This window comes from Polypterus senegalus, chromosome 10 (assembly GCF_016835505.1).
Source record: "Polypterus senegalus isolate Bchr_013 chromosome 10, ASM1683550v1, whole genome shotgun sequence".
Lineage (NCBI taxonomy): Eukaryota > Metazoa > Chordata > Cladistia > Polypteriformes > Polypteridae > Polypterus > Polypterus senegalus.
Window position 1 is genome coordinate 176,000,124 of NC_053163.1, and position 22,196 is coordinate 176,022,319.

Consider the following 22,196-nt stretch of genomic DNA (forward strand, 5'->3'; position numbering starts at 1 on the left):
GCTGGCAACATGACAAAAAGTAATTAACAGTTTCACAGAGTTACTGTTGACAATAAAGCTGTTGCTTTCTAATATGTTTTTTTAGGAGTTTCGAAAGAGATCATTATTTATCATATATGCATTGAACTATACTGCAGCATCCTGGTAATAAATGGTCCAGCGGTTAATGTGTTAAATCTCTCCTCAATAACACCCTGTCTATCTAATCACTGTGTCACCATGATGCCCACTTCAATAATAAAAGACTCCCCATTAATGAGTCCATGGGAAGCACAACCCTGTCAGCCGTATGAAATTAATTTACATTCATTGTCTCGAGTTTTATGAATACGTTTATTCTTTAACTCCTTGCTACCGCCTGCAGAACCAGGAGAAGCTGGATTTTTGGGAGGGGCTGGATTGTTTGGGGAGGAGCCTATGCTCATTTATTACACATTTACTGTATTATATCTAACCTACAAAAAAACCCACCACATCACTGTCTAGCCACTGTAGGAAACGACAGCTAAAGCAACCACTGAAAAGCTGTCGTACTAAGAAAGATAATCGTGCAGCTGTCAGGAAATTGTCCAACCCTTACTGTAGTTGTGTCGACTTATAAAACATTCGTAATTTCGCCATAGAACACATTAGGCTGCGATTGTTTAACATGAGAAATCTTACTTGTGCGATCTGTCTGCGTGACGCCAGTCTACAAACTGTAACATGTGCTTTCTTTATCGAATCAAGTAACGGTGTTAAAGTCAGGGAAGCAGCCACAAATAATTACAGTAAGTGTACAGCATGCTAAAGATTTTACCACTGGCCATTTTGCTAATTTCTTTTTCTTCTTCATCTTCATCTTTTCCCACTTCCATATGATGTCGATGTGCTCGCTCAACATTCTCTACACAGCTCTGACTTACACCACTTTGCCAGTCATGCCATTTTCTTTCGGATCTTCATTTACTTTATCCATCCACCTCCACTCTGGCCTCCCTTGCTTTCTCTTCCATTCCCATTACTCATGCATTGATTGTCTGTCCTCATCACACGTCCATACTACTTCAACCTCCTGTCCGTTCCGGTCTTAGGAATATTTGTTGCACCTCCGATTGTCTCATTTCTTATTCTGTGGTTTCTTGTAACTCCACATGTTCAGCTGTGCTCCCTTTGCTGCCAATGTCTCAATTTCTACACGCCATTGATGGTCTCACCTCTGTCTTAAAAACCTGACCTTTTGCAATGGCTGACCACTTACCCAGACCGGCCACTACACTACCAAGACTATTCCTTGGATAACCTGAGGCTTCTTGATCTAGTAACAAGCCATACTCCTTACAAGTTGTACTTTTTTCTCCACTCGACGAAATAACCAGTAAACAGTAGACAGGAATGTAAAATCAAACACAAATGATAAAAACAAACAAAATATTCAATAATGTAAATATGTGCACGCAAAACAGCACTATCCCAATGACACCAGTGACTAATAAGGTCTACAAAAGGGTATTGTGAGGGTGCTGAATTCAAAAATCACGTTACTTTTGCCGAATTGGTTCTAGTTTTTGAGATAATGGACATCCATGAAAATGATGCATTCCCCCAATGCGACTTGTGTGTGATAACAAATGCAATAGCTTTTGGTCTGTCTTTTGACTCTTTAAACAGTGTCTTAGGTAATGAAATATCCCATATAATTATTTTGTATTTCAGGCCTACAATGCTATAAAAGCGACTTTTTTAAGCCAGAATTCAACTGTGAATTTGCAGAGGAAAGAAGTTGGCTACAGTATAAGTTTGTCAACCCAGTCTTGGTTTATACCCAAAAAGTTCTGTCTTAATAAGTATATAAATACATGTAAAATTATGACTTCATCAAGAAGAGCCTGCATCAACAATCCTGATGTATTCTTCTACATCTGTTTAGAGTACATGGTTGAAAAACAAAGAAGGAATATCACAGAATTTGTGCATCGAGTATACCTGTCTTATTTTGGAATACAGCTTGGAGACCAGGATTAGTCTTGGGCTCCACATATGGTTTGCAAAACATGTGTGGAGCACCTACGACAGTGGACAAAAGGTGAAAAGAAAAAGTTTAAACTTTGGTGTGCCAATGGTATGGAGAGAACCGAAAAATCACCATGACGATTGTTATTTTTGTGTTGTAAAGATTAAAAGCTTTAATCGTTACAAGAAAGCTCGGTGGGATTATCCTGATTTGGAATCAGCAAGACGACCTATTCCACATGGCAATGATGTTACCATACCAGTGTTTACCAGACTACCAAACCAGCCACTGTCAGACTCTGGAAGAGAGGCAGGGATTGGAGTGAATGGCAGGTAGTAGCAGTGGAAGTGAATTTGAGGGAAGCTCTTCGACGCCTCAACCATTAAGCCAAAAAGAACTCAATGACCCGATTCGAGATTTACATCTGTCCAAGCAAGCATCTGAACTTTTAGTGTCCAGACTTAATGAACAAAATCTTATAAAGGCGGAAGTTAAAATTACAGCCTATCGGACAAGAGAAGAGAGGCTTCTCCCATATTTCAAGCAAGAGGAAGAACTTGTATACTGCAATGATATCCCAGGAATTGTACTTCAAATGGGACTAACAGAATATCGACCAGAAGACTGGCGGCTAGATAGATAGCTCCATTAGAAGCTTGAAATGTGTTCTTTTGCACAATGGTAACCGTTATGCGTCTCTTCCCATTGCTCACTCAACAAAACTTAAAGAAGAATATGAAAATGTAAAAATCGTATTGCAGAAAATCCGTTATCATGAACATCAGTGGTCGATTTGTGTTGATCTGAAGATGGTGAACTTCTTGCTTGGACAGCAATCTGAATACACAAAATACCCAGGCTTCATGTGCCTCTGGGATAGCAGGGCAAAGCAAGAACATTGGATAAAAGTGTCATGGCCTACAAAGGAAGAAATGATTGTTGGCGCTGAGAATATCATCAACAAGCCGCTGGTGGACAAGAACAAAATCATTCTCCCATCGCTTCATATTAAGCAAGGATTGATGAAGAAATGTGTTAGGGCTTTGGACAAATGGGTAATTGCTTCAAGTACATTTGTAGATCATTCCCTGGACTAAGCATGGAAAAACTAAAAGCTGGAATCTTTGATGGTCCTCAGATTCGTAAACTCACGAACGATTCAAATTTTACCAAATGCATGAATGACACTGAGACCTCGGCCTGGAAGAGTTTTGTCTCTGTTGTGAAGAACTATTTGGGTAATCACAGAGCAGACAATTATGAAGAACTGGTGCAAGATATGCTTGCTAACTTCTGAAATTTGGGAGTTAATATAAGCATAAAGATGCACTATCTACACAGCCATTTAAACAGATTTCCAGATCACCTTAGAGACTGCAGCGAGGAACAAGGCGAGAGGTTCCACCAGGATATGAATGTGATGGAGGAGAGATATCAAAGCAGATGGGACATACACATGATGGCAGACTACTGTTGGAGTCTCCAATGTGATTGTCCTGATGACACAATAAAAGGAAATCACATAACAGTGTTTTTTGAAGCATTGAGATTAAGAACAATTAATAACTAATTAATACTGTATTAATTAATCAAATCACTGTTAGATATTTTTAATTTCTTTTTTGTATGATGTTACACTGTTTACTTACTAGTTGTAACTAAAATAAAAATATTCTTGCAATTCTGAATGCTTTTCAAACATGTTGCATTAATTAATCAATTAACTATTGAATATCTCAGAAACTAGAGCCAATCTGGCAGCACCATAAACTTAATATAAAATCGTTCAGACGCCAACGAGAGTTCGAACCCTCCCTTGACCCTAAACATTAAATGGAAACATGGAACACAACACACACAGATTAGTTAAACACGGCAGTCCGGTGGTATTGATACTGGCTGTAGAGTTATTGTGCTTCTTCCCGAAAACAAAACTACCTCACCGTGAAAGTCCTGGCAATGGCTGGTATGAATCCGAACCCCAGAGTTTCTCAGCTCTGGCTGTCGTGATGTTGAATCAGATGTTGAAAAAGCATGCAGTGGAATGATGCAGTGATGAGTTGGTAATTGAACGGGTAAATTGTCTCCTTTCTCCTCTCGATTTCTCTCCTCTACTTTTCCCCTCTCTCTCCTCTCTTCCCTCTTTTGCTTTTCGCTCCTCTTTTTTAAATATGGAATGTCCCGGATGTATCTGGTAAATTTCACAGGCAGTTTCTGTCTCGGGGCTGCGGTCTCTCTCAATCATCCTTCCCCTTTTCAATCATGGGGACAACATTTACTGATACACATATAATGGACAGTAAACAGGACAATGAAATGAAACGCAACTCAGCACAAACACAGAATATACCTATTATTATGTAGCCAGGCTACACTTTAACCTTTCCCTTAATTCTTCGATCACATGATAATCCTGACATCATCATCTTCCAATTGTTCGATCCACACTGCACTCTATGGGATTTCTCTGTATCTAATTCTCCAACATTTTGCTAACAAAGAGTGTATAAATTTAATAACCTTTGCCAATGATCGTGTGTGCCTCACATGCTCCCCAATAAACAGCTGTAAAACTTGGAATGTGTCTAATGTTGGCTTCATAAAGTAAAGATAATTAGAAATAACTTAGTAGAAGTGTATTTACAGTATGTCTGACCAAAGTTTCTTACTTTATAAGAATTAATTTGTACACACATCAACCGTGCTGATAGTTAATGAGAGACTAGTGATGCAATTGTAATTGTGTATTTGTTAAGTATATACTTGCAAAAAATATTATGATCACCTTTACAGTCAAGCAGAAATGCTCATGTCTCTCTGCAGAAAAGACTGTTCATTCCTTATAAAGCTATAAAGACTGGGTGACCAGTGAACTTTACATCGAAGATCATTTGGGAAGAGCCAGGGGGACAATACAAAGAATATCGAACAAGACTGAGAGAACCAAGAGTGCTTTTGAAATGTGAATCAGCCTGGACCGTTGTAATCGTATCACTTTAAACATAAAAGAAACACAATTAAACACACAGTCAAATGTTTGGTATGAAAGAAAACTAAAGGTAATCTATTTGGATGACTGAATAATCTATTGGAAACGATTATTATGGAGCCTTTGTAATACAGTCATGTGCCGATTTACAGCCAACCGAGTCGAGGCGATTCGTACTTATGCCGCAGAGCTGTCAGAAAACATTTGGGCAGTAATGTTCTAGAAATTGCCAAAACCAGCCTCAGTAATAAGTCTTTTGTCATTAATATTATTACCTAACAGGGTCTCATGTTTTATGACTCTTAGATGGCCCTTTAAGATTTGTTAGATCAACAGCGCTCCATATGGACAATTCTTATGCATTAGACCCTCCTCACTGCCTTCTCAACCTTTATGGTCCTGTGACCAAGTTTTGCCTTTTTAAATTCAATGCCGAGCCACTAGCAGCAATTACAAAACACCTGCTTGGTGAAACGAGTGTGATCTGGGACACCCCCTTTGGTGAGACGAGCTCACTTAGAAATGGGCATTCATCTACCACTCTGCTGCCGAATGCTTAGGCGAACCACTCACGAAGCAACAACAGCAACCCGCAACCTACTGGCAGCAACCTGGCTCATGACACATTGGTTTAGAAACACTGGCTTAGGTGACCCACCAGTCCCCCAGCAGCACGACCCAGTGGTTGAGAAGCACTGCCTTACACAGACCCGGCGTGTGGAGGCCGAGAGTTGAAAATCGGTTTGTGCTTCTCCATACTAGCAGATAAAAGTATGATTATTGGGGTGCCACGCCAAACCCACAGAGCCTAAACTGCAATGACCTTTAACACTTTGGAATCGACATACAGCCAAACAGCTGATCTCAAATGGAGCCATATGTTGGTGTAGAACTGTATATGAAAATCAGCATTGTTTATTTTGCATTTTTGTGGCTAACTGTACATTTCAAACAAATTGAGACACGCCATGACATACAGTACATTTGTTTGTTTAATGACAATAGGCTGTCCATGGCATTGATTTATTTATTCAGGCAGTAATTTGATGTTAATTTGAAAGCTTTCTAGAATGAAGGAAGTAAGGAAGGCAGAAGCTCCGAGGTCAGGTGGTTCTACTCACTGATGGTGGCACAGGAGAGTAGTGATTATTGTTTATTATTATTAATATTATTAATTATGGTGATGTGTTTACATGTTGATTAGCACCTGCAAGTAAGAATTTCCCTGCACTACACTTGGATAATAAGAACCCTATAAACAAACTCTTGATTCTTTTCACGTACTGTTAACAAGTGGATTCTGCAACAAAAATGCAATGACAGTTATATCTGTGCATTTAGCAGGAAAAAATGTTGCACTGCATTTAGAAAAAACAACAAACTAGGACAATTGACATGATATGATGACTAACCTGGAAAAGATGTTCTTGCAAGGGTCTGGGTAGGCACAGGTCCCAAATTCGGTTATGACAATCCGGTTTTCTGTGATTGCTCTCACGTAGGCATCAGTTCTAACAAACCTAAAACCCAAAAATAAGTAAATAAACAAGCAAACAAGCAAACAAAGGACTGGACAGAGTAAATAAAATATATGAATTGACCTTGAATCTGGAAGAATAAGGAGTTCTATGACATCAACCAGATTAATCGTCACAAGTAATGATTTGCAATGGAGTCCTCTGCACAGCCATTGCAGTCTACAAGAACAATTGGACTTGAATTGTTAACTCGCTACATTTCAAATCTAGAATTACATTTAGTCACCAAACGGGTAAGAAAGAGGCAACAACATTCATCACTTTGAACGTGAGGAATGAGTTAAGTCATATCTCACTGAGCCTGTAAAAACGTGACATACGAGAGAACTTGTACCTCTGTGTGCCACCACTGTAGATGTGGCCCGCTTACTGGAGAACTTTGCTGCTGCATCTTAGTTACCTACTAGTGCTGCCATCTAGTGCATAGACATGGATTATTTATTTATTTTATTTTTTTGTGGCAACAGCTTGTGGAAATGAATGTTATAAATAGACAGTGTAGGACAACGTAAGTATTGCCCATTCTGCTAGGCTTTCAAGCACACCAGGCCTGTTAGGAAGGCAGATTTCACAGGGGTACAGGTATCCAGCTGAACCTTCCCCTATTTGCAATCCAAACTAAGTGACTGAACTCCAGTGAGTGACCTCATCTGATAACAAAGGTGTAAATCAGAGGTGACCTGACATCTCTCAAAACAAGTGGGAAGAAGAGAATTGAGAGAAGCAAAGAGAGACTTAGAGAATTGTGAATTAAACACACTCACTGAAACTCTCTAGGGAATCTGGCAGAATGCTGTGACTCTGTCCATGGGCACACTATGTACATTCTCCAAAATGACTTACTAAATTATTCTCTCAAACTAAAAACTATGAGTCGCTTTTCCTTGAAGAGTCAAATTCGACAATTTCTTATCTTTGTGGAGACCCAGTCTGTCAAGCCAAAGCCATGTGCCAATATTGTGACGAGGCTGAGAGAAGGGAACTTCAGCATCTTCAGCAGTCCATCTTGCATTATCTAAAGCCGATGTCATATTACGTAACTTTTTATTGTGGGGAATGTCAGACTTGTGCTCGTCTCTTTTTCCAGTAGACTCCAGCTGCAGATAAGACACTCTGAGGCCTCAGGCTCATTCAGCGACAGAACTTGAGAGAACTTTGATATAAATAAGCACAGATATCTGGGAGAGGCTCAGAGTATTCCCACTGACCATCTGCATCGAGAAGAGCCACAGTTGAGGTGGTTTGGGCATCTGATATGGATGACTACCTATGGTGGTTTTACAGTCACAACCAGCTGGGAGGAGACTCAGGACTTGCTGCACGGTTTAGATCTCCCAGAAGGCACTGGGAACGCCTTGGGATGCCACAGTATGAAATGGCAAGTGTGGTTGGGGAAAGGGACAAACGGGCCCCAATGACATGTTCTTGAATAAGTGGTGGAACATGAATGATTTACACAACACATGATGTAGTATTTTCATTGTCTCAGTTAGAAGATTTGCTATGTGGTGAACTGTTACCAGCAGTTCATGAACCTGCAATCTCCAGCTCAGAGGCGAGAGCCTTGCAGTTGAGCTAAACCCCAAACAGTGAGATTGGTCTCCTTCCTGGTGATGTCAGCTGATCTCTCTCTGTGTCAGCACCCACCTTCTCTGCATGGTGACGACCACTACAATCAATATATGAGGTAATGATAAATATCTTATCTGTTAAAAACACACAATATAAAATAAACAGGACTGGCTAGTGAAAGAGCCTGAAAGGAATAAAACACAAAATAATATCTAAATGTGCCGTGTGACTCTGCAATAATCACATCACCAGATGCCATTCACCTTCATCCATTACCCATCAGGGAATCAGAAAAAGGTGGGCAACCAACATTCTCCTCCGTTGCTGCAAATGAAAAGAGCCATTGTCCCCTAGGATGGCTCTTACACTAAAACTTGTCACTTAATTAAATGTTCACGTTGGTCACAGCTCATATAAATTGAGTAGTCCTTAATAAAAGTGCTACTTGGCTCACAAAACGTGACATTTCCTGGCATACATAAAAGCCATCAAGCCTCGGCCAAAGCAGAAAGCACTGACTGAGCTGAATTGTCAGCGTGAACTGCTGGCCAGCTGGGAGACTCAGAATAACTCAGTGAATGACTTCACAAAGGAAGGCACCAGAATCATACCAGTCACTTCATGGCATGGATTTATTTTCATATTATTCCATTTGAAATGTATTAGTTAAGCAGATTGGTGACAATAAATTGGCTTTGACGAACAGAGGGCCAGTGATTGAGTAGCTCCCTGCCTAGGGGTGCAGGGTTGGGTCCTGCATTGGCCCTTATTATACCAGTATGGGCTCCAACTCCCCATAACCCTAAAATAAAGCAGGTTAGCAGGTGGCTGTTTGTCTGTCTAGTCTGACCTGTAATCAGCTTTCTAAATGCCAGATTTTGGGATTTCCCCAGGTGCACTTGTTCATATGACTAGTGTGGGTCCTAATTAAGTGGATTAGAAGAACTAGTCTATGCTAGGCTATGTCCACACTATTTTGTTTTTGTTTAAAACACTGAAATCAGTCTCTGCTTTCACCTTTTGTCCACATAACCCTCCCGTTTTCGCCCCTCGGAAACTGAGACTTTTGAAAACGCTGTGCAGAGCTCTATGCTTCTCAAAACACCAGCTCAGCGTTGCAGTGTGGATGGGTGAAAACGCAGACTTTTGAAAACGTAGGTTCTAATCGCTCTGTGATTTGACCGTGCTTATTCCATAGCCCTTCCTTGATTGGATCCTGCTCGATATCACGTCTCTTTCACTGATTGGTCACTCTTCATGTAAGAAAAACGTATTCCAACATAATGACTGGATTTATGCACTTCAGACTAAGGCGATATACACACTACTACTTTTTTTTATTTAAACACGCAGATATTAGTCTCCATTTTCTCATTTCTTCCTCAATATCCCAGCATTTTTAACTTTTGAAAACACTCTCCAGAGCCGTAACCTTCTGAAAAACACTGGCTTGGTGCTGCAATGTGGATGAGTGAAATTGCACACTTTTGACAACACCGTTTCCTAATCGGACTATAATTTTTTTGTGCTTACTACGTGACCCTTCCCCGATTGGATCCTACTCATTACAACTTCTAATTCCCTGATTGGTCACCCTTCACTGATAAAAACCTTATTCCAACGCAGCTTTCCATGACATTTGTCGTGTTGCTTACCTGCATGCATCTACATTGCATTTTGTACACTTTGAATGCACAAAAAGGCAAATCATTTATCAGTCTGTACAGTTTTGAGACCGATGCCATGACCGGTATTGTTACAATCCCTTCAAGGATTTTGCTGGCGATGTGCGCATGTAGGTAAACGCCGATGTCAAATGCATTTTCGGTTGTTTTAGTGTAGACGGAGATGCTTTTATAAATGATATGAAAGCGCTAGAGGAGGGCAGAGATCATGTTCATTTAAAAACACCCACTAATGAAAATATAGTCGTGTGTTCGTAGCCTTAGACTGCAATGTCCCCTGTTAACAAAGCCACTGTGCCAACACAACATTTTAAGTAATAATGGACTGATCGAGGCAGGGGTTTAATCCTTTCCTTGTCACTTCTTCCATACATCACCCTCCTTGAGTATTGAGAGAATGAGGTCACAATTGCAATTTTGTCAGTCGTAGCCATAAAGCAATCGGAATTCAGGATGAAAAAATGAAAATGAGGTAAAATAACAAAATGTTATCGTTGTTTTCGGGCATTTCAGGAAATGTATCCCTTAAAGGTTTCCGATGATGGCACTCTTTGTGTTGCACCCCACCAAACTGAAGTGAGCACAACTTCTTTCCACATAAATCATATTTGTAAAAAAAAAAATACAACATTTGGCTGAAAATCCTCCTGTAATGACCTGTATCAAGCCAGTGGCGTCCACAAACTACTGAGATGCTTTGCCAAGCCATTTTCTGGTGTTGTTTCTTTCTGATTTCAGTGATGCTCAGGTGGATTGAAGGCACTACTGGGTGTGCATCCCCTAACTTCTAGGACAGGGGTCCCCAACTCTGGTCCTGGAGGACCACCGTGGCTGCAGGGTTTCATTCTAACCATTTTTTTTTAATGAGTGCCCTGTTTGCGCTGCTAATTAAATTCTTGTGAATTCATTTTAATTAAATTGCTTTTTTAAGATTTGTTTCCCTGAATTTCTTCATTTCTTTCCTTAAATGGCACCCAAACTGAAATGAAATGTGAAGTGAGGGAGCCAACAGCAGACCAACTAAGTCAGGGCCTCAAACTCCAATCAGTTGCTTAATGAGGTGCCAATTCTTGTCGTTAACTCTTTCAGGGCGGATGTTGACTTTTGTCAAAATTCGGGGTAGAGGACGGTAATCAGCCATGAAACTCACCGTTACGTTTTAGTTCTCTTTGCTAGAAGGAAAGTTAGCTTCTTTGGTTTACCTGCATATGCGTGAGTAGCGAAGAGCAAACAACCTCTAAAATGGCATCTACGTCTGGCGAGAGACTAAAGCGAATGCGCAAAGCAAAATACTCAGTGGACGACATTTTGCGTATTATCGCCGAATAAGACTCTGACTTGTCGGACTCCAATTTTGATGCAAGTGATCTGAAGATGGAGATTGAAAATGAAAGTGAGGTACCGGCTACAGCTAAATCGGTCCCCAGCTGTTCGTGGTGCTGAACCCTTGAACCCTAAACCCAAAGAGGACTGTTTCATTTATGTCAGGTAGAATGCCCAGAGGGGACTGGGCAGTCGAATGGTCTGGAATCTCTACAGATTTTATTTTTTTTCTCCGGCCGTCTGGAGTTTTTTTTTTTGGTTTTTCTGTCCACCCTGGCCATTGGACCTTACTCTTATTCTATGTTAATTAATGTTGACTTATTTTATTTTCTTACTGTGTCTTTTATTTTTCTATTCTTCATTATGTAAAGCACTTTGAGCTACTTTTGAATGTATGAAAATGTGCTATAGAAATAAATAAATGTTGTTGTTGTTGTTGTTGAACACGCTTGTGTAGCTGATGCGCCTAAGTAAACGTTCGCCAGGGAGGAGCGCCACTTACAATGACAAGAGGTATAAACCAGACTGTGTCACACTGCTACAAGAAGACAGGCCAGGCAGCCGGTCCGCCACGCATTCCTACCTGCCATCGAGCTGCCCCTACACAGCCACCAGAGACCCTGAACAGGCACTGACTGCAGCTACAGCAACAGATGTTTTACGTTGACTTACAAGTGAAACCTTTGCTTTGTGAGCTTTTCAGAAAAGTGAGTTGCCTGCAAAAAATATTCAGCCCTCAAAGAGTTAATTTAACCCTAGCTCTTTAATTCCGTGGCTTGTTGCTGCTCTCATTGTGCATTAGCAGACATTTCTGAAATTGTTCATTTTCTCTTTCTAAGAGCGCCATTAAAATGTTTTGTGTACCTGAGCAGATCGACATTTTCGAGACCTTCATCTTTCTTTATTTTCAGATATTGTATGACACACACCAGCAGATTTGGCTCATTTTGTATCTCATTATTGTTTGGCTGCTAATTAAGGAAAAAGAAACAATTAAGGGGTCTGAGTCTTCAAGAACAAGTTTATTAGAATTAGAATTAGAACAATCTAGACGAGAACAGGCCATTCAGCCCAACAAAGCTCGCCAGTCCTATCCACTTGTTTCCTCCAAGAAAACATCAAGTCGAGTTTTGAAAGTCCCTAACGTCTTACTGTCTACCACACTACTTGGTACCTTATTCCAAGTGTCTATCGTTCTTTGTGTAAAGAAAAACATCCTAATGTTTGTGCGAAATTTACCCTTAACAAGTTTCCAACTGTGTCCCCGTGTTCTTGATGAACTCATTTTAAAATAACAGTCTCGATCCACTGTACTAATTCCCTTCATAATTTTAAACACTTCAATCATGTCACCTCTTAATCTTCTTTTGCTTAAATCAATTACAATTAGTTCAAAAGAAGTTAACAAGCAGCAAAAACAGGCCACTAATTAAGAAAAGGGTTAGAATGACAACCTGCAGCCATGGTGGTCCTCCAGGACCGGAGTTGGCAACCCCTGGTCTAGGACATCAACCCCAAACAATGACAAACCAGGGCAAAGTAAAGGCTACATGACACCTGCCATCCTCTCTTCTGTACCGCGGTCTGGTAAACACTATGGCTACCTCAAGTCTGGCTCAGAGAGACCTAAGAGGAGCTTCTGTCCACATTCCATCTGCATCTTGAATAAGGAAAGTATCTAGAACTACGCGAGTCCCTATTGTTAACTCTCTTACATGTAGATGTTTAAGTTACATAGTTATTATTCATTTTTTATCCCATATTTATAGTTCTATTGATGACTTTTGATTGCTTCTAAAGTCACGTATTATTGTTATTGTCCCTTTATATTGTTAAAGTCTCAGTCATTGGTGTTGTGCAACTAAGCATTTCTCTACACATTGTACTGAATGTAAAATTTGTATGTGATAAAATTTGATTTGAAATTAAACATCATCATGTTGCCTCATATAATCCTCTATGATCAGAATGACAGAAAATAGATTTGTTTTCCTTCTGTACCTTGTAATGAATATCATACTTAATTATACAGGGTGGCCCACGAAAAAGTGGCCCACCTCCAACAAGACAACTGCATTACATGGTGAAGAGAAAAATGATCAAATTTGGAACTCACATTTGCAGAAGATGACAGCAAGGGGTCAGACAGCAAGGAAACAAGGCAGGCAACACGACCACAGCCGCCAATCCGGCGGCAGACGAGACGGGAGTCGTCTCAGTGGAGGCAGGCCACTTTATCGTGGTATTACATTAAGCCAAAAGAGACTGACAATGTTTAATCACGGCATCCAAAAAATAAGAATACTTACTTTCGGTAGTAGGTGACAGCTCCATCCTTGAAGTCAAACTTATGAAAAAGAGCTTGACCGTCAAATAAATGATAGAAAGGTTCACTCCCAACCTCAAACAAACCAGGCCCCAGTCTCAGGAGGCTGCCTTTGAGCCATGGTGGAATGACACCTAGAAAAAGGGCCAAGAATTTCTTTAGCAGTAGACTCGCTGATAGATCGTTAATTTAAGAGATATTTTCATAAGACTAGAGCAATCATCCATGTGTAACTCATGCATTCTGTTTATCTTGAGCTTTTCCTCACGACCCACTCTTGCCTTTCTTAGTGTCTTTAAGGCCAAGATTAGCGCTGATAGTCAACCCTGGTTGGTCCCACCACCTTGGAGAATCACCACTACCTTTCATCCCTGGTTGGTCCCCCTTGAAGAATCACTGCCAATAGTCATTGCTTAAGCTGCCAGAAGCGACCAACCGCGAGATTCTTCCCAAACCATATGTGACCCTTTCCCATTGAATACAATGATGAGTTTCCCAAAAGCAGGTAACCTGTGACCACAAAGTTTAAGAAACTATGATGTAGAGAGCCTGGAACATTTACAGAAAACTCTCCTTAGTTGAGCTTTGAGCAGCCAGGGATCTTATATTAGTTGTTTAATTTTACTAATTTGTGAACTCTGATGGTTCACCTGCTGCTTCTTCTCATTTGATTTAATAAAATGACTTTATTTTAGATGGTCACAGACTGTTTGACATTTTGATCCGCCTCGGGGGGCACTCCTGTGACAATGCGTGAAAGAAGACGTTAATCTGTGTGCGTTAGGCTTAGGGAGACTTCATTACCAAAGGCCAAATGTCATTCTTTACCTGTTCTTTAGGAGTGGACCTCATGTAATGAGCAAATCCAGAGTGACACCTCCCTTGGGTAGGCTGCTGTTGTGGATGAGAAGAACTTTAATTTTTTTATTATCGAGAGATGGAATTTCCAATTGGTAACATTGTGATTCAGGACAAATAGCAGAATTACCATATCAGGTGATTAAGGATTATTTCCCATTGCTATTGTTATTACCCTTCAATATAATTAGAATGTCACAAACGGGTGGCCTGCTTCCTTATTTTAGACCCCGAACACATTCACTGGTCAGGTGGGCTTTATTGTCATACCATCTATACACATACCTTGGTACATTACGCAGTGTGTGAGTGCCACGTTGGATGGACGAGCATCCCTTCTCGGATTATTTCACAACAAACTGCAGTTTCAGTTATCACTAATTCTAAATAGAAATCTGCTGATCAATGTGAGCTAAATAAAAGTTTTTAGTAAGCCACATCTTTATTTATTAGCATCTGCTTTTACTGTATATCTCTCTGTATATAAAATCCAGCGTCTGTCTGTCTGTCCATCCACTTTCACGAGAGAACTACTTAATGGATTTAGACCTGGTTTTTTTTCTAGAATTTGCTTGAACATTCCAGATGATTTTACGACTTCTCTCACTGCGCTAAGTATCATAGTTTGCTTGTAGTATTGATTTATTTCTGTGAATCTGAGAGACTAGCTAGCTAGCAATACCTTTATGTTTATTGATTTTTAAAGTTTGTCCAGTTTCACTATTACACGGGTGAAGCCGCGGGGGACAGCTAGTCTCATATAAAGCATTCATGAGACACACTTCTCATAATAACTCAACAGAGCTAATATTATTAATATGCTATTCTTTATATATCTTTATCTTTTTAAGTTGAATTTCTTTAAAATACTTAAATATAAACATTTACATAGTATATTTGTAATATCTGAAAATATATCAGGTCTTTATATTTCTGGTTATATGCGCTAAATCACATATTTGATTGCAGCTTTTCCATAAGGGCCCTTTAATACTTTTTATTATGAAGATGAATCATTTTTATTGAATTTTTCATATCTCAAATTTCACCAATAATTGTTTAATAAAGTTGCATCTTATATTTTCATTCCCAAAAATTTTTATTTACTTTATTATGTATGATGATCAAATTTGTAAAAAAACAAACTTTTCCCTTTTCACCCCATGTCACCTTACATGTTTATATATATATATAATATAAATATATATATATATATATATATATATACACATACATACATATACACACAGTATATATATATATATATATAAATAATATAAATATATTAATAATATATGTATACATACACACACACATATATATATATATAAATAATATAAATATATTATTAATATATGTATACATACACACACACACACACACATATATATATATAAATAATATAAATATATTAATAATATATGTATACATACACACACACACACACACATATATATATATAAATAATATAAATATATTAATAATATATGTATACATACACACACACACACACATATATATATATATAAATAATATAAATATATTAATAATATATGTATACATACACACACACACACACATATATATATATATATATAAATAATATAAATATATTAATAATATATGTATACATACACACACACATATATATATATATAAATAATATAAATATATTATTAATATATGTATACATACACACACACATATATAAACACAATCGCTTCACTCGCCAACCCCCAGGCTGGTGCTACATGCTGGCCTCTTTGCAGTTCTGCTGCTCGCGTATGCGGATATACAATTTAAAACAGATTGTTGTTTTCATGGGAATTGTTACATATGCATAATAGAGCTATTTTACATTACATCAATTAATTAGCCATTGTAAAAAAAAAAATAGTAAAATGTAATAATTTGAAAGTAAATTATGTTTCATGTTGCGTTAGAGTTATTCGTTGCGTGATACGATTGTGTTCTGTTTGGCTTTGAAATTAACACGCAAATACCTTTTAAAACTTGCACTTTTACTGTAAAACTTCAGTAAAGTCAATTTTTTGAATTAAACTTTTGTGAATATCGCATTGAATTTTGATTCTGTGTTTGGACTTTTATTGTGACAATGCAACGTATAACTGCCCACATTTGTATTTTGTTTCTTTCTCTCTATTAAATAAAACAACTTTTTTGAATGTCTGGCTCTAAGATTTGTCTTTGCAAATTGTCATAGCAAATGCTCTTGTAATGGGAAACTGTTAACACTTTAATACGAATGGCATATCAAGATCTCCTTTGGTGTCTAATGGTATCCCCTAAAGATTGTTGATTCTGTTTTGTTGGCCAAAACCGTAACCTGAAAATTCACTCCATGGGGGCTGCACAATGGCTGGCCCTGTGCTCTAAGCACCAAAGTTCATGCAAAAAGACAATTTTCCTTTGAGGATTAATAAAGTTTATCAAATCAAATGAGGGCGGCACGGTGGCCTTGCAGTTAGGAGACCTGGGTTCGCTTCCCGGGTCCTCCCTGTGTGGAGTTTGCATGTTCTCCCCGTGTCTGCGTGGGTTTCCTCCCACAGTCCAAAAACATGCAGGTTAGGTGGATTGGCGAGTCTAAATGTCCCCTGGTGTGTGCTTGGTGTGTGTGTGCCCTGCGGTGAGCTGGTGCCCTGCCTGGGGTTTGTTTCCTGCCTTGCACCCTGTGTTGGCTGGGATTGGCTCCAACAGACCTCCGTGACCCTGTAGTTAGGATATAGTGGGTTGGATGATGGATGGATGGGAAATCAAATGAAATTCATCTGTCATTTATATGGGGATCACCACCCCGCTGCTCCAACTCTTTACCTTTGTCTCGTTCTCACACTTGATTACAGCTTTCATCTCATGGTGGCTTGTGTTTAGTGTGTTAAATGACACTGATAATGTCTGCTACTTTAACTCTATAGATCTATTAAGAATCAGCTCTTATCTTCAGATGGAACTCTCAACCAAGCATAACTTCTAAAGTCTGTAATCTGAAAGAATTTCAACTAAAAACAGACAAACCTGTGACTTGGGCAGGAATCGGTTCTGCAAGTTCCTCCACTGTGTCGAAGATCTTTTTATAATTCCCAGCATGGTGCTCCATCCTGCAAAATATACTCAGTTTAGATAGATAGATAGATAGATAGATAGATAGATAGATAGATAGATAGATAGATAGATAGATAGATAGATAGATAGATAGATAGATAGATAGATAGATAGATAGATAGATAGATAGATAGATAGATAGATAGATAGATAGATAGATAGATACTTTATTAATCCCAAGGGGAAATTCACGTACTCCAGCAGCAGCATACTGATAAAAAGAATATTAAATTAAAGAGTTATAACAATGCAGGTATAACAGAAGGTTGACAAAAGGTTAAAAAAATAAAGCAACAAAAATACAGTGTCGAACTTTAGGAGCTTTTCTCATTCTACAAGTTAATACAAGTGGGAAACTGCATCAAAATTGGTTAAATGTATAAAAGCCAAGTCGTCTCCCATATCTATCTGCTGGTTAAGTTTGAACAATTTGGGAACATCTTAGCTTACAGTATTTAGACAAACAGTTTTCAGAGTGTTACGCAAAGTATTTAAAGTAATGGATTCCGTCACTCTATATCATTTTCTAAGCCTGTTTAATCCTGAACAGGGTCATGGGGGGCCTGGAGCCAATCCCAGCCAGCATTGGGGGCGAAGCAGGAATTAAATGCCGAGTGGTGGCTCTGAGGCTAAGGATCTGCGCTGGTATCTGGAAGGTTGGTGGTTCGATTCCCTGTTACTGCCAAAGGGGATCCTACTCCTTTGGGCCACTGAGCAAGGCCCTTAACTTGTAATTCCTTCTTGGGCGCTGTGCAATGGCTGACCCTGTGCTCTGCCCCCAAGGGGTACTAACAAATTGAAATAAAGAACAACAAAAAACATTTCCAGAACATGGCGCCAGTCCGTCACGGGGAGGCCACACGCACGCACAACCAAAACACTCGCTAGGGCCAATTCACCTAAGATGCAGTGAGACGAAACCCAAACAGACACGGGGAGGCCACAAGACATCGATCTCCATACTGCATCACCATGCTGCTCTAAAACTTAACCATTTTAAGTTAAATCAACTTCATTTAACTGTATAATAGAGATAAATAAGAACACCTGTATTTTGAGTACTATATTAGAAAACTTTTAACTTTGAGTAACATTAAAATTAAAAAGTGAGCAATGACTACAGTCTGTGAGATGGTTTACGTCTCTGTTAAAAGAAAATTATCTGATTGTTTTGTTTCAACACAAATTGGTTTCCTTGATGTGACGACTAGCAGCAATGTAACTAGAGAAAGTTAAGTAATACCAGCAATCATAACTATTTTAAGTTAAGGTAACTTTACATAACATTAGTTCACTGTTTTTCCTTTTAGAGCTAATTTCATACCGTGTAAATGTGGAGCATTTCTAAATAAATAGAACGTAAAGTGCTTATTTAAATACTAACCTTGCCCGACCATCAATTCTTGAGCGCATGCGTCACCTTCGTAATGCGGTCGCGCGCTGCCTTCAGCATTTTCAGGCGCACCACCAGCCTAGTCGCTTTAAATCCGGCCGGCCGTGCACACCGCACTAAACACTGTGCCCCTGGACCCCCACAGTGGAAACGTTAACAAATGGGAGCTGTTGGTGTGCATAGTGCCAATACGGCAGTGGATCCAAATATAAACTGGATTTCCGGCGCTGCAGTTTTAAAGGGAGCGCTAATAGAAAGTAAATATAGGAAAGACGACAGAAAGAGGTGTTTACAAAATGAGACAAGAATCTAAGAAGTCCAACAAGTTGTGCGCTAGACTTTTGGTGGGCACAGGTCACTGCCTGGCACGGCTCCAAGTCAGCCACGTGGAGAGAGCTACGATACTGGAAATGGGCTGCGCTGTTCTTTAAATCGCCAGTGGATCCTTTATGGATATCCGTCACCACGCAGTTCACTGAAACGAATCATTTTTTATTATATTTTAATGTAAATTAACTCCATATCCTGGGTTCTGCAGATCGATTTTTAATGATACTGGAAAGCGAGAATAGGCGCCCCCCAAAAAGCACAAACGACATCGCGACCCTCGAAGGAGACACGGGGACGTTACTCACCGACTGCACATCTTCGTAACACACTGCCGGACACAGGACCGAGACGCTTTGGACCGCTCGCACCGCTTCCTCTTATTTGTACTTCCACTTAATTGGCTTTCGCAGCCAATCGGAAAGGACACACAAACGTGTCTTTGTGAACAAGGAACACCCCGGCGCATCAGCCCCGTCTTACGAAGCACATACAATGGCATTCTTTGACCGCTTAAAATTCTTAGCAACAAGGCGATCAGAGCCGTGTTGGGAAAACAGAATCGGATCGGGCGCCAGGGTTAGCAGCATCGTCACGTTTTATCCCACTTAGTAAACGTTTGGGAAGGAAACTTCAAAGGACTGTAGAAAAGTGGCTGTGCGGCTGCAAAATAAATAAATAAATAAATCTAGTTAGATTTCACTTCTCCCTCAATTCAATTTCCACGATGATCCGTCCATTATTTAATAAACTTACTCCAGTTTAAGTTCTCAGAAGCACGAATACGGTGCAAGACGAGAACCCACAGAACTAAAATTTGTTTTTTCGATCCATTTACTTTCACTTTAAACGTTTTGTAGATGTCCAGAACATAGCATTGGATACAAGGTTGGAATAAGCCCTGGAAAACACAACACTAGAACAATCTAACTGGAGGAGAACAGGCCTTTCAGCCTCACAAGCTCACAAATCCTATCCCACCACGATTCTCCAAAATAACATGCAAATTGAGATTTGAAGGTCCTTAAACTCCTACCATCCACCTGCTTGGTAACACATTCTGTGTGTCCGTGGTAAAGAAATATTTTCTAATGCTTGTGTAAAAATTTCATCCCAACATTCTCACAGAGGAATTCATTTTAAACTAGCTGTGATATGCGTCGAAGATGGGGTGAAATCTAAGTTATCAATGTAGACCTCACCATTAATGTTTGCAGTGCACCATCTATTGTATTGCATTTTGTAATGCATATAGTAATAAAAATGCATTGCGTTTGTCTTTCCAACATATGGCACATCACAAACATTTGTAGTAATAAAGTGTTTGAGATGCACCATCTGTTGGAATAGCAAATCCAATGTGCATGTCTCTGTTATATGCCATTTGGTATGCGATTTGTAAAAGCAGCATAAGCTGGGAATGTGCCACCTGTGTTGGAATGACAGAGTTTGCAACTGGACAGGCACACAGACATGATGGCTATGCATTTATTAAGGTGAAGAAGTTGTGCTTCCTTGTCTGAGACCAGTTGAAATCTGAGTAATGAACACAGACCTGAGTGTTAACGTTTGCAGTGCACCATCTATTAGAATGTACTTTGTAAAGCGTGCAGGATTAAAATGCATTGCATTTGTCATTCTAACAGAGAAATGTTTGTGACGTACCATCTGTTGGAATGACAAATGCAATGCTTATGTCTCTGTTATATGCCATTTGGTATGGGATTCATAAAAGCAGTGTAAGTTTAGGATGCAGCCCCTGTTGGAATGACAGAGTTACCAACCTGGATTGGCACACAAACAAGACAGCTATGCTTTTATGAAGGTGAACTAGTCGTGCTTCACGTCCAAGATGGGCTGAAATCGAAGTAGTCGACGCAGACCTGAGTGTTAAAGTTTGCAGTGTACCATCTATTGGAATGTACTTTGTATTGTGTATAGTAGTAAAATGCATTGTGTTTTCCTTTCCAACATATGGCACATCACAAACATTTGTAGCAATAAAAAATTTGTTAGAATAACAAATCCAATGTGTATGTCTCTGTTATATGCCATTTGGTATGTGATTTGTAAATAATCTACATGTTATTGGATCTTTCTGGAACATTCATATGGATGGTTCTTTTGAGGACCAAAAATGGTTCCACTATGGCAAGGTGCGATGCTGTATGCTTTATATAATGTAATGGGTAGAGACAGAAATTGGATAAACCTGGCATTATCCAGCTCAAATCTGGCTTTATCTTGGTTAAGTTATTCGCAATTCATCTTTAACCAGTCAGCACTGGGTAAACCTAAGATTACCCAGGTGAAGTCGGAAAGGCGTATTTTACTCCAGCTTTACCCAGGTCTTTTAGAGAATGCGAGCTTTACCCGGGTAATGCTAGGTTTATCCAATGTAATGGCTTTACCTGTAACATATATATGGTATGCTATGGGAGAACCATTTATTGTTTCCAAAGGAACCTTTTCAATTTTTTTAAGACTAGGGGGCTTTGCCCCCTGCTCGCTTCACTCACCCAACCCCTTCCCCCCCTGCCAGCACTACGCACCATTGTGAAGAGGGGGGCTGAACGCACCCCAAGGAGACACGGCCGCTCCTCCGAAACCCCCTCTTAAACGCTGATACAATGGGAAACAAATAGTTGCTTTTTATTTATCTCCTCTTTGCTCGATCAACTGCTGGCCTGCTGCTGCTGCCGCGCCGCATGCTCTGCATCTCTTGTGGCGCCTCAAACGTTTTAAAAGTCACTGCCTTGTCTCTCTTGTCCCCCAGACATCCTCAAACACTATGCAATCTCTCTTCGCTGTTCTGTTATTTCACCGAGTAATATTTTCTGTTTGTTTGCGCCAATGCGAACTTTACTCTCATTTTTTTTTTTTTTTAAAGACTTTCGAATTTTCCTGCTTCCATTATTTCTAACCTGCTCTGCATGTGTCTCACGGGACTTGCTTCCAAAGGTTGTAAGTATGCCATGGCTTGACCGTCTCGCGTGACGTCAAAGTGTCTCTGTCTCTCTTCAAAAGATCTCGTCTCGTCACAGGATTTTTTTATTATTATTATTTTTT

The 22,196-nt window shown here is 39.5% G+C and overlaps 1 protein-coding gene across 2 annotated transcripts in view; it reads right to left on the bottom strand.

Moving 5' to 3' along the window:
- LOC120538348 (retinoid isomerohydrolase-like) overlaps window positions 1-22,196 on the bottom strand; it is an 80,155-nt gene that overhangs the window by 32,896 nt on the left and 25,063 nt on the right. The window contains exons 1-4 of one of the 2 annotated variants that reach the window (XM_039767815.1): window positions 19,436-19,578; window positions 17,321-17,403; window positions 13,410-13,560; window positions 6,395-6,502 (exon numbers count right to left, since the gene is read on the bottom strand). In XM_039767815.1, coding sequence (XP_039623749.1) covers window positions 6,395-6,502; window positions 13,410-13,560; window positions 17,321-17,403; window positions 19,436-19,446 — 353 coding nt within the window. In that variant the 5' untranslated portion in view covers window positions 19,447-19,578. Of the gene's footprint in view, window positions 1-6,394; window positions 6,503-13,409; window positions 13,561-17,320; window positions 17,404-19,435; window positions 19,579-22,196 lie in introns of those variants that run through there. The other variant, XM_039767816.1, reaches the window with a different exon arrangement.